The following is a 13273-nucleotide window of genomic DNA, read 5'->3' as shown; positions in this document are numbered from 1 at the left end:
AGAGGACGCAATTCTTATCCGATTTGGCTGAACTTTTGAACGACGTGTTTTGCTATGACTTCCAACAACTGTGCTAAGAATAATTCAAATCGGTCTATAACCTGATATAGCTGCCATATAAACCGATCTGGGGTCTTGACTTCTTGAGCCTCTTCAGGGTGCAATTCTCATGCGAGTTGGCTGAAATTATGCACGATGTGTTTTGTTATGACTTTCAACATTTGTATTAAGAATGGTTCAAATCGGTCCATAACCTGATATAGCTGCCATATAAACCGATCTTGGGTCTTAACTTCTTGAGCCTCTACAGGGAAGAATTCTTATCCGATTTGAATGAAATTTTGCTCGACGTCTCTCATGACCTTCAATGTGTCAATTATGGTCTGAATCAGTCTATAGACTGATACAACATATGGCTCCCAACATTGGACTTATATATGGTTTAGATTGTACTATATTGAGATATAGCTGTCATATAGACCTATCTCCCGATAAGGGGTCTGACGGCCATAAATGCTTTATTTATTACCTGATTTCGCTGAAATTTGCAACAGTGGGTTATTTTAGGCCTCCCGATACCTGACCTGAATATGGTTTAGATCGGACTATATTTAGATATAGCTACCATATAGACCGATCTCCCGATAAAGGGTCTGAAGACCATAAAAGCTTTATTTATTACCCGATTTCGCTGAAATTTGGAATAGTACGCAGTTTTACGCTTCCCAATATTGGACTCAAATATGGTTCAGATCGGATTATATTTAGATATAGCTGTTTTACGCAGTTTTACGCTTCCCAATATTGGACTCAAATATGGTTCAGATCGGATTATATTTAGATATAGCTGTCATATAGATCGATCTGCCGATAAAGGGTCTGAAGCCCATTTGAGCTTTATTTATTACCCGATTTCGCTGAAATTTGCTACAGTGAGTTGTTTTGAGCCTCCCGATATCCGAGCTCAATATGGTTGAGGTCGGACTATATTTAGATATAGCTGCCATATAGACCGATCTCCCGATAAAGGGTCTGAAGACCATAAAAGCTTTATTTATTACCCGATTTCACTGAAATTTGGAATAGTACGCAGTTTAACGCTTCCCAATATTGGACTCAAATATGGTTTAGATCGGATTATATTTAAATATAGCTACCATATAGACCGATCTCCCGATAAAGGGTCTGAAGGCCATAAAAGCTTTATTTATTACCCAATTTCGCTGAAATTTGGAATAGTACGCAGTTATAAGCCTCTCAACATCTGACCAAAATATGGTACAGATCGGACTATATTTAGATATAGCTGCCATATAGATCGATCTCCCGATAAGGGGACTGAAGCCCATAAAAGCTTTATTTACTATCCGATTTCGCTGAAATTTGAAAAAGTGAGGTATTTTAAGCCTATCGAAATCTGATCTAGATATGGATTAAATCAGACTATATTTAGATATAGCTGTCATATGTACCGATCTCCAAAGGAATGGTCTGAAGCCCATAAAAGCTTTATTTATTACCCGATTTCGCTGAAATTAAAGTAAGTGAATTGTTTTGAGCCTCCCGATATCGGAGCTTAATATGGTTGAGATCGGAATATATTTAGATATAGCGGCCTTATAGGCCGATCTGCCGATAAAAGGTCTGAAGCCCATAAAGGCTTTATTTTTTATCCGATTGCGCTGAAATTTGGAATGGTACGCAGTTTTAAGCCTCTCAACATTTGATCAAAATATGGTACAGATCGGACTATATTTAGTTATAGCTGCCATATAGACCGATCTCCCGATAAGGGATCTGAAGCCCATAAAAGCTATATTTATTACCCGATTTCGCTGAAATCATAGGCATATCAAACCATATGGAATTTTATGTTTCAAATTCATTAACAACTACAAACAGTTATTGCAAAACTACACAGATTTCCATAGGGAACTAAAGCTTGCTGCCAAAAGTTAGATGAATAGCAAAGACTGAATTTAATAAAAAGAGGTAGAAGAAAAAACAAATGGACCACCACCTTGATGCATTGCTTCACCATGAACTTAATTATATTTCCATTGAAATAACATTCCAAAGTGTTGGAATTCAGGAAAACAAAAAACACTACCCAAGCATCTAATAAAGTCTAGTATGATTGCAGCAGTTCGCTCCATGCCTTTCTGCTACTATGCCGGCCAGGTAAACACTCGTACTCCTTGACTGTTGAGTTTGCATCAACATCAGCCATATCACTTTGGTTGCAGGCATTTGTAACGCTTTTGTTTCCACAAGCAGTTTTCACTGGAGGCAAACGCCACACATTCACTTTTCCCATTGAGTAGTGGGGAATTATTAATGCGTAATTAGGTCCTCATTTGCATCACTGCCTCATGAGTAGGCGCTTCAATTTCCAATAAAAATTACCACTCTTTTTTGCTCCAATTAAACAGAGCCCCATAATCGTTTCATTTTATGGCTATTAGTTATGCTTGGATGCAACAGTGGCTTAGCTTAGCTGTCGATACATTGGGAGTTTTTCATGTGTGTACAATTATTGCATGAAGACGATTTTGCTCTCTTTGCCATTCTTTGTTTAGAAAGGAAGGTTAATTAGGGTGTGGAGTTATCGAAATCGGCAAAACAAACGCAGCAACGGAGTCTTGCCAAATGGAAGACTCCCAAAAATTTGCCAATCAGCAAGTGATGGCAACAGCTGACCCACAATGGGACCACGAAATTAAGCCAGGCGAACTTTATGCATTCCATCATAGAATGGAGGTGCAATAATCATTTTTATTCCACTTGAGGCCTTGATGTATTGATTTGAGAACCCATAAAGTACACATTGTTAATTGCACTGACATTCTTGGTTATTTAAGCTGTTATTCGTAAAAAAAGCCCATTAAGCGTGGAAATTAAAACAGTTTTTGGAAATGGTAAGTGGATCAATGATGGGACTTTTTAGACAGATAAAAGTTCTTGGTTTTCGTTTTTATACCCTACACCACTACTGTGCTACAGGGTATTATAACTTAGTGAATTTGTTTGTAACACCCAAAAGGAGGAGAGATAGAACCATTGATAAGTATACCGATCGACTCAAAATCACTTTCTGTTTCCATTTAGCTATGTCCGTCTGCCTGTCTGTCTGTCCATGTTAATTTGTGTACCAAGTGCAGGTCGCAGTTTTCATCCGATCGTCTTAAAATTTGGTACAGGCATGTTTTTCGGCCTTAAGACGAAGCCTATTGAAATTAGAAAAAAACTTTTCACATTCGGATATAGCTCCCATATATATGTTCGTCCGATTTTCAGTAAAAATGCAATCAAATGGTCAGTTGTTAACCGATTCTCTCGAAATTTGGCAGGATTCTTTTATGACTCTCGACATTACTGGTGAATTTCATGGAAATCAGTTCAGATTAAGATATAGCTCCCATATATGTATCGCTCGATTTTCACTCCTAGAGCCAGTGCAAGCACATTTATTGGCCAATCTTACCAAAACGTCCATCAAAATTGGTTCAGAATTGGATATAGCTCCCACAATGTACTTATAGGGTAGGTGTAGGGTATTATACAGTCGGCACCGCCCGACTTTTGTCCTTCCTTACTGGTTCTCGTTCGAGTCGAGATAATGAAAGGATATTTTCAGCAATGGAAAAGGAATCCCGCAGATCACAACACACTATCCACTACGGGACGCGTTTCGTTATTTGGTTAGAATAACTCACCGGTCATATTAGGTGTGAAGGTTTCAAGGTATGTTGTAATGATATCGTATTTTTTGCAAAAACGCCTCTATGATATAAATACCACATTACTCACGCTCGACAACACTGTTTACTAGCTGGTCCTTTCCCAATGCATATGGTTTTTGTATTATGGCAAATTTTTTGTTTACACAATTACACTACTCCCATGGCATACACACGATTCAGTGCGTCTTTTTGGTGGGAAAATTGTAAAATTAAAATGATCTTCGATGGATTCTCTTTCGAGACGAACTAATGATCGGAGATTTTTTGCAATTGGAAAGGATGGCCAGAGATAACAACACACTAACCACTTTAGGATGCGTTTCGTCTAGGGTTATAAGACTTTTCAACCATATAAGGCGTGGAAGCTTCAGTACATATAGTATAGTTAAATGTGGCTACGATGTAAGCTCAACACTAGCACAAGTTTGACACCTCTCACACTAGTGGTTCTCTTTCACCGCTTGTGTTCTTATTTTTAATGGATTTTTTATACCCACCACCATAGAACGCGGGTATATTCATTCCGTTTGTAACACCTCGAAATATTGATCTAGGACCACATAAAGTATATTTAGAGTGTTCTGTTATGACTCCCAACAACGGAGTCAAGTATGGTCCAAATCGGTCTATAACCTGATATAGCTCCCATATAAACCGGTCTCTCGATTTGACTTCCTCAGCCCCTGGAAGACGCAATTGTTGTCCGATTTGGCTGAAATTTTGCACATAGTGTTCTATTTTGACTTTCAACAACTATGCCAAGTACGGTTTAAATTTGTGTATAACCTGATACAGATCGCATATAAACCGATCTCCCGGTTTGATTTGTTTAGCCTCTGGAAGCCGCAATTTTCATCCGGTTTGGAGGAATTTTTGCACATGGTGTTCTGTTACGACTCTTAACAACTGTGCTAAGTACGGTCCAAATCGGTCAGGAACATGATATAGCTCCCATATAAGCCGATCTCCCGATTTGACTTCTTGAGCCCTTACAAGCCGCTATTTCTTTACGATTTGGCTGAAATTTTGCCTATAGTATTCTTTTATGACTCTCAACAAGTGCACCAAGAATGGTTTAATTCGGTCTATAACTAAATATAGCTCCCAAATTTTAGCAGAATCCATGGTGGTGGGTTCCCAAGATTCGGTCCGGCCGAACTTAGCGCGCTTTTACTTTTTTCACCTAAATTTTTTTTTTTAATCCTGGAGATCGTCTGTCGCGGCAGCGGCATGCATACAGTAAAGGCAAATCCATTGAAACAGCCCTTCACGATCTAGTCACCTACATTGAGGGTTCTAACGCTGTCAAGGAATATAAAATGGTAGCATTTCTTGACATTGGCGGTGCTTTCAATAATGTAAAACCGACGTCAATCATGAAGGAGATGGAGTTTTTGGGCATCAACTCTACCGTAAGAAAGTTTATTAATAACTTATTTACTAATAGAAGCATTACGGCAGGCTTCATCGTCGTATGGCGTACCCCGTCGAATCGGCGGTACTGGCTATAAACCACCCTATAGCACCTCGGGATACAGACTCCACCTCGGGACTAATTACCCATTACTTCGATGTAGACCCCTTAATTTTACCCTCCACCATAGGATGGTGGTTCTGTTTGTAACTACTCGAAATATTCGTCTGAGACCCCATAAAGTATATATATTGTTGATCGTCGTGACATTTTATGTCGATCTAGCCATGTCCGACAGTCCGTCCGTCCGTCCATCTGTCTGTCGAAAGCACTCTAACTTTCGAACGACTAAAGCTAGCCACTTGAAATTTTTTCAAATACTTCTTATTAGTGTAGGTTGGTTGAGATTGTAAATGGGCTATATCGGTCCATATTTTGATATAGCTGCCATATAAACCGATCGTGGTTCTTGACTTCTTGAGCCTCTTGAGGGTGTAATTCTTATCCGATTGGAATGAAATTTTGCACAACGTGCTTTGTTATGATATCCAACAACTGTGTCAAGTATGGTTGAAATCGGTTCATAACCTGATATAGCTGCCATATTAACCGATCTTGGTTCTTGACTTCTTGAGCCGCTAGAGGGCGCAATTCGATTGGAATAAAATTTTGCACAACGTGCTTTGTTATGATATCCAACAATTGGTTTTGTTTTGTTTGTTTATTTGTTTGTTTGTGTGTTCCTTATAGACTCAAAAACTTCTGAACCCATTTTCTTGAAATTTTCACTGATAGTGCAAAATGATCCCGTGGTGAAAAAAGCGTGCTACATTTTTTGATATCCGAAGGGGGAGCGGACCCTCCCCCTTGCCCTAATTTTCAGAAACGCCAGATCTCGTAGATGGGTGGTGCGATTTAAGCAACATTTTTTGTGCTCTCTTATAGTAATCTAAAAAAAAATTGGTATCCAATTTTCGGATGGGGTACCTAGGGGGACCGCCCCTCCCTAAAACCTACCAAATATATATTTTGACCAATCACGACAACATGGGACTCAAATGGAAGGTATTTAGGATAATAAAACGTATCTGATATCCAATTGTCGGACCGAGTATTAGGGGAGGACCACCCCAACCCCCAAAACACCCCTAAATCTGACATATTTGCCGACCATGGCAATATGGTACTCAAATGAAAGGTATTTGCGAGAAGAATACGAATCTAATATCCATATGTGGCACCACTTTTTTGGGGGTCCACCCATTCCCCAAAACACCCGCGAAACAGGACTTATTTATTGACCATGGGATTATGGGGATTAAATAAAAGATATACCCACTTTCGGGACCTATTTTCTGGGGGTCTACCCCTTGCCCAAAATACCCCACAAACAGCAATTTTTTGTTGACCATCGCAATATGGGGCTCAAATAAAGGTATTTGGGAGTACAATACGAATTTGATATCCAAATGTAGGACCATGTATTTAGGACATCACCCCTTTTTCAAAACACCCCCCAACGAGTAAAAATTTTCGACCATACCAATATATGACTCAAGTGAAAGGTATTTGGGATTAGAAAAAGAAATTGATAACCAATTTTAGGGCCATGAGTTTGGGGGACGCCTCATCGTGTAAACTCCCCTTAAACCTATGGCGATATGGGGTTAAAATAAACGGTATTTGAGAGAAGAGCACGATGGTGATATTTTTTCAGGGCCAAGTCTCTGGGGGACCACCTCACTCCCGAAAACACCCCTAAATCAGATATCATGAGAATATCGGCCTGAAATAAAGTATTTTAAGAATGGAGTACACCTTACATCCAAACTTAAAGGTCATATGGGATTCAGATAAAGGCAGTTATATTGTTAAACTGTAGATCAAGCGATATACTATTTTCGTAGAATGGTATCTCACTAAAAGCTCTTTAATTGTCGAAAATAAATATTCAAAGGAAAATTTTGCTTCATATAAAGTAAATGAAGGCGCAGCCGGGCCCGCTCCGCCCGCTCAACTAGTTAATAATAAAATAATACATTTATAAATATATTTTAAAATATATTTTTTAAACAAATTTCTAAATTTTTTAGTGAGTGCAAATTCTCCTACTTATGTGTCTTATTAGCAATAATTAATTTCATTTAAGTTATAACATTATTTTATAACTCTTTGGATTTAGTAACCATGTCTTTGATAACCACCCTGATCAACACCATGGCCATGCCCACCATGACCATGTCCACCATGACCATGACCTCCACCTTGTGAACCGCCAAAACTACCACCATGACCATGTCCACCCTGTGGGCCTCCAAATCCACCACCATATCCACTTTGAGGACCACCTTGTGGTCCAGCGAAGCCGCCGGGATGTGAACCTCCGAAATTACCCGCTCCGCCAACATGACCACCTTGTGGACCAGCGAATCCGCCTGGATGTGAACCACCAAATCCACCAGCACCTCCCTGGTGACCACCTCCGAAACCACCAGCACCTCCCTGGTGACCACCTCCAAAACCACCAGAACCACCCTGATGGCCACCTCCAAAACCACCAGCTCCACCCTGATGACCACCACCAAAACCACCAGCTCCACCCTGATGACCACCACCATAGCCTGCATTTTGTTCTAATCCATGGCCACCGCCTTGTTGACCACTGCCATAGCCAACTTGACCACCACCACCACCGCTACCACCATGGCCTCCATGACCACCTCCACCATAGCCACCGGGATGAGCTAATGCCACTCCGAGCATAGCCACAAACACCAACTGCAAATGCATCAATTTTAAAATTTTCCGCATCAGCAGATACATTCTCACAAATTTCACAACTCACCACTTGCGTTAGCATTGTTTCAAAAGAATTTCGTTCAAAATAAAAGCAAATAGAATTAAATGTGCATTTGATTCAATGCAGAATTACAATAATTCGCAAAGTCTGCCATCAATCTGTATTTATACAAAAATTTATAAAATAAACATTTGCACATACCATAACGAACAACGAATGTTCGGAATATTGTTATTGATTGGTTTTATTATTTCTTTTTTCATACTCTTTTCGAAAATAAGAAGGAGATGGTATGACAATTTAGGTATCATATAGCAGTTCTAAGTCAAATAAGTGCAATATTACTCATAAAAGGTTAACCTATTAACGCCTGACCCTGTATTTCCTTGTCCGATCTGAACCGCTTGAACTTCTTTACTGATGTTTCTCTGCTTGCCTATTGCTGCCTTCAATTTCCGAAGACGGTGTGGCACCTTGCTAGGGCTTCTTTTTCCTATATCCTCATCTTTGTTTTGTACTTCTGTTTCGAGACGCATTGCGTCTGGAAGATTCTCCCATCGGCAGTGCCCCGTGGGCTGCTTGGGATGTTACTTCCTTGATATTTCGGCTGAGTCACAGTTCCGCAAGGTGTGAGCATTTGAGTCCCTTATGTTTCTATAGCGAAACAGCTTTGGGCAGCTTTGGAGCTGCTCCAGAAGATTGACTCTATACCTTTATCTTCTATTCTCCTGCCTGTTGGTGTATCCATTAGTGCATTGGGGTCCCAACTTGAAGCCGTTATCTGTGTCCTCCTTTTATGTTGACCCCTGGTGTGCCATTGCAAGAAGTGAGATCACCGCGAGGGATGATGCAAGACCTTATGAGTACTTGGGCTTAGACACAAGTCGAGCAGTAATGTGGATATCGTATCAACAGAACCTACATTACCAATTTAATGGTAACGAGTCATAAAGCTTTCCCCAAGCGTTGGCAGAGTCTAACGGGACGGAGGCAACTTTGGCATTAGCCTGAAAGCCATTTCGGAAGGATGTCACTTCCGACTAGTCAGGTAACGCAATACAACAGAAGACAGCTAGTAGCTTAAAATCCAAATTAGTTCTTCTAATCATATTCCATTGTGCGTGCCAGGTTCAAGTTTCCCGTGATTGGGGAATCAACGGGGTCATCACTCTCCGGACTGCATTTATTTATGGAGCAACGCTGTGGATGGATGCTTAGGCAACTGGCATCCGTTCCCCATGTCGCAAAGATGTCGTCGGGTATAAATGCCCTTTTATATCAAGTCCTCGATCTTCGCCGCTGGTGATCCTGGGTTGCTTATTTTTCACAGCTGACCTATAGGTTGTTCAGTTATCCATCACCCGCTGACCCCGATAGTAGCCTGAGCTCAGACCTATCAACAAACTGTAGGTTTGTTTGTTTATTTGTTTGTTTGTGTGTTCCTTATAGACTCAGAAACGACTAAACCGATTTTCTTGAAATTTTCACAGATGGTGCATAATGATCCGGTGGTGGAAACAGGGTGCTAAATTTTTTTGATATCTGAGGGGGGAGCGGACCCGCCCCCTTAACCTAATTTTCAGAAACGCCAGATCTCGGAGATGGGTGGTGCGACTTAAGCGAAATTTTGTGTGCTCTCATATAGTACCCAAAAAATAAAAATTTGGTATCCAAATTTCAGATAGGGTATCTAGGGGGGCCGCCCCACCCTAAAACCTACCAAACATGTAGTTTGATCAATCGCGACAATATGGGACTCAAATGAAAGGTATTTTCGATAAGAAAACGTATCTGATATCCAATTGTCGGACCAAGTGTTAGGGGGGCCACCCCAACCCCCAATACACATATTTACCGATCATGACAATATGGGACTCCAATTAAAGGTATTTGCGAGTAGAATACGAATCTGATATCCAAATGTGGGACCACGTTTTTGGGGTCCACCCCTTCCCCAAACAGCACTTATTTACTACAGCACTGTGGCCCCATAGGCACTTTTCCCGAATATTGATATCAGATTCCTGCTTTACTCCCAAAGACCTTTTATTTGAGACCCATATTGCTACGGTCGTAAATTTGTCTGTTTTTAAGAGGGGCGGCCCCCCAAACACTTAGCAAATGCCATTCATTTGAGTCCCATATTGCCATGGTCGGTACGGGTGTTTGGGGATTGGGGTGGTCCCCCTAACGTTTGGTCCGACAATTGGATATCAGATACGCTTTCTTATCCTACATACCTTTCAATTGAGTTCCATTTTGTCGTGATTGGTCTATATATGTATTTGGTAGGCAGCCTCCCTAGATACCCCATCCGAAATTTGGATACCAAATTTTTATTTTTAGGGTACTATATGAGAGCACGCAAAATTTCTCTTAAATCACACCACCAATCACCGAGATCTGGCGTTTCTGAAAATTAGGTTAAGGGGGAGGGTCCGCCCTCCCTTCAGATATCAGACAAGTAAAAAGGCGTTAAGTTCGGCTGGACCGAACTTTGGATACCCACAACATCGGGTATATATGTAAACCACCTTTCATTAAAATCCGGTGAAAATTGCATGCCTTATGTCCCATAGCAGTTATACCGAAATGTGATCCGATTTGGACCAAATACTAATAAGTTCAATTATCTATAACAAAATTTTGGTATTTTCAGTAGCTATATCTAAAAATAAACCGATCTGAACCATAAATAACACGGATGTCGGAAAACCTAACATAAGTCTGTATATCAAATTTCAGTTAAATCGGATTATAAATGCGCCTTTTTTGGGGCCAAGACTTTAAATCGAGAGATCGGTCTATATGCCAGCTATATGCAAATCTTGATCGATCTAGACCAAATTGCAGAAATATGTTGAGGGGCTTAACTTAACTCTATGACCCAAATTTCGGCAACATCGGACAATAAATGCGCTTTTTATGGTCCCATAACTTAATTTTACAGTTTGAACATATTTGCTCGCCGAGGTCCATCAAAATTGGTTCAGTATGGGATATAAGTCCCACATTGTACTTATAGGGTAGGTGTAGGGTATTATACAGTCGGCACCGCCCGAGTTTTGCCCTTCCTTACTGGTTTTGCATTGAATCATCTAGAGTATGTGTTCGAGCCCAAGCACAAAGCCAAGGCTTCTATATCAAATAATTCAGCATTTTCATATCGGTATTTGACTTTGTTTCTCGGTAAAAAATATACTCGTATAGTGAGAATACAAACCAAAACCACATTCGAAATCTTTTTTTAAAATATCATACTCGAGAACTTAGGACAATATAGATAAACTGATAAATCTATATTAACTAAGTATATCTCTGTTTGAAGCTTAGTTTCGAAATTGACAAGTATTTGTAAAGAGATAGAAAATGGCAAAATTCGCTGTAAGTCATAAATTAGCATTCGTTAAAAAAAATTCAAAATTAAATGCAAAATATTTTTAGGTTTTTGTACTATTTGCTGTCATTGCCACCACAAGAGCACGTTACCAGGGCACCGAATTAGCTGGTCCAAAAAAGGGCTACAGCAAATCAAACGAACATAATGACTATCAATTTCAGGGCTCCAATGTTTATGGTAAAAATGAGGCACAACAACAAAATAGTCTAAAAGCAGGTTTTAATGAACAACCTTTTGGTGGGAAAGAGGAACAAAGGCAACATTATGGTGGTTATGGCAAAAGTTTTCTTGTTGGAAATCAACAAGGCCATGATCAGAAACATGTTGGATATGGTCATAATGTGAAAGTAGATGCACAAAAAGGTTTTGGTCAACCAAATAATGGCTATTTTAAAAACTCGGAGTTACATGGTCTGAAAACTGAAGGATATTTTTATAGTCAGCAGGACCGACAGCATGGCGAAAATGTTAAATTAGCCGACTTCAGCACCACAACAAAGCCCATTGGAGGTTATGGAAATAATCCTAGACGAGGAACTTCAGGCGACACAGCACACAGTGCTCAAAAAAATGGTAAACTAGATGAGTTCAAACATGGATTTGGCAATCTGAAGGCTATCAATAAGGGTAGTTATGGCGGACGACGTTATTAAGTGCTTATATAGCTTAAGCCATTGAAAAGGAAATAAATATGGTTTTAAAAAAAGAATTTGAAAATTGTCGATCTGTGGATTTATTTTTATTCCCATTTATATGGAAAAACGTTGAACTCTTTTCCGAACTAAAACAAAAAAAAAAATAAGTGAAAAGGCGTTAAGTTCGGCCGCGCCGAAATTTGGATACCCACTACCTCGGGTATATATGTAAACCACCTTTCTTTAAAATGCTGTGTCAAATTTCAGTTATATTGGATTATAAATGCGCCTTTTTGTGGTGCCAAGACTTTAAATCGAGATATCGGTCTATATGGCAGCAATATCTTGATCGATCTATCTTGCAAATCTTGACCGATCTAGACCAAATTGCAGAAATATGGGGACGGGCTTAATTTAACGCTCTGTGTCAAATTTCGGCAACATCGGACAATAAGTTCGCCTTTTATGGTTCCAAAACAATAATCGATTTATGGTTCCAAAACATAAGTCGAAGGGCCTAACACAATTCACTGTCCCAAATTTCGGCGACATCAGACAATAAATGCGCCTTTTATGGCCCCAAAACCTAAAACCGAGAGATCGGTCTATATGGCAGCTATATCCAAATCTGGACCGATCTGTGCCATATTGCAGAAGTATGTCAAGAGGCTTAACTTAACTCACTATCCCAAATTTCGGCGACATCGGACTATAAATGCGCCTTTTTTAGCCTAAGACCCTAAATCGGAGGATCAGCCTATATAGCAGCTATATCCATATCTGATCCGATCAGGGCCAAATTAAAGAAAGATGTTGAAGGGCCTATGACAACTCACTGTCCCAAAGTTCAGCAAAATCGGATAATAAATGTGGCTTTTATTGGCCTAAGACCCTAAATCGGCCGATCGGTCTATATGGCAGCCATAACCAAATCTGGACTGATCCGTGGCAAATACGGAAGGATATTGAAGGGCCTATCACAACTCACTGTCCAAAATTTCAGCAAAATAGGATAATAAATGTGGCTTTTATGGGCCTAAGACCCTAAATTGGAGGATGGGTCTATATGGCAGCTATATCCAAATCTGGACCGATCTGAGCCAAATTAACGAAGGATATCGAAGGGCCTAACACAACTCACTGTCCCGAATTTCAGCAAAATCGGATAATAAATGTGGCTTTTATTGGCCTAAGACCCTAAATCGGCGGATCGGTCTATATAGGGGCTATGTCAAGATATAGTCCGAAATTGGTTCACCGTTTTTGAGTCTATAAGGAACA

The 13273-nt window shown here is 40.0% G+C and overlaps 2 protein-coding genes across 2 annotated transcripts in view; one reads left to right on the top strand and one right to left on the bottom strand.

Annotated features, from left to right (window-relative positions):
* Positions 1–13273, top strand: part of LOC106082724 (uncharacterized) — a 579753-nt gene that overhangs the window by 196560 nt on the left and 369920 nt on the right. The window lies entirely within an intron of this gene.
* On the bottom strand, positions 6889–8090 carry LOC106082739 (uncharacterized). The gene is made up of 2 exons (XM_013245452.2): positions 8003–8090; positions 6889–7935 (listed from the first exon to the last, which is right to left on the bottom strand). The coding sequence occupies exons 1-2, from the start codon at positions 8015–8017 to the stop codon at positions 7336–7338; spliced, it is 615 nt and encodes a 204-aa protein (XP_013100906.1). The 5' UTR covers positions 8018–8090; the 3' UTR covers positions 6889–7335.

The sequence above is a fragment of the Stomoxys calcitrans genome, chromosome 3 (assembly GCF_963082655.1).
Source record: "Stomoxys calcitrans chromosome 3, idStoCalc2.1, whole genome shotgun sequence".
NCBI lineage: Eukaryota > Metazoa > Arthropoda > Insecta > Diptera > Muscidae > Stomoxys > Stomoxys calcitrans.
This window is presented reverse-complemented; position numbering and strand designations above follow the sequence as displayed.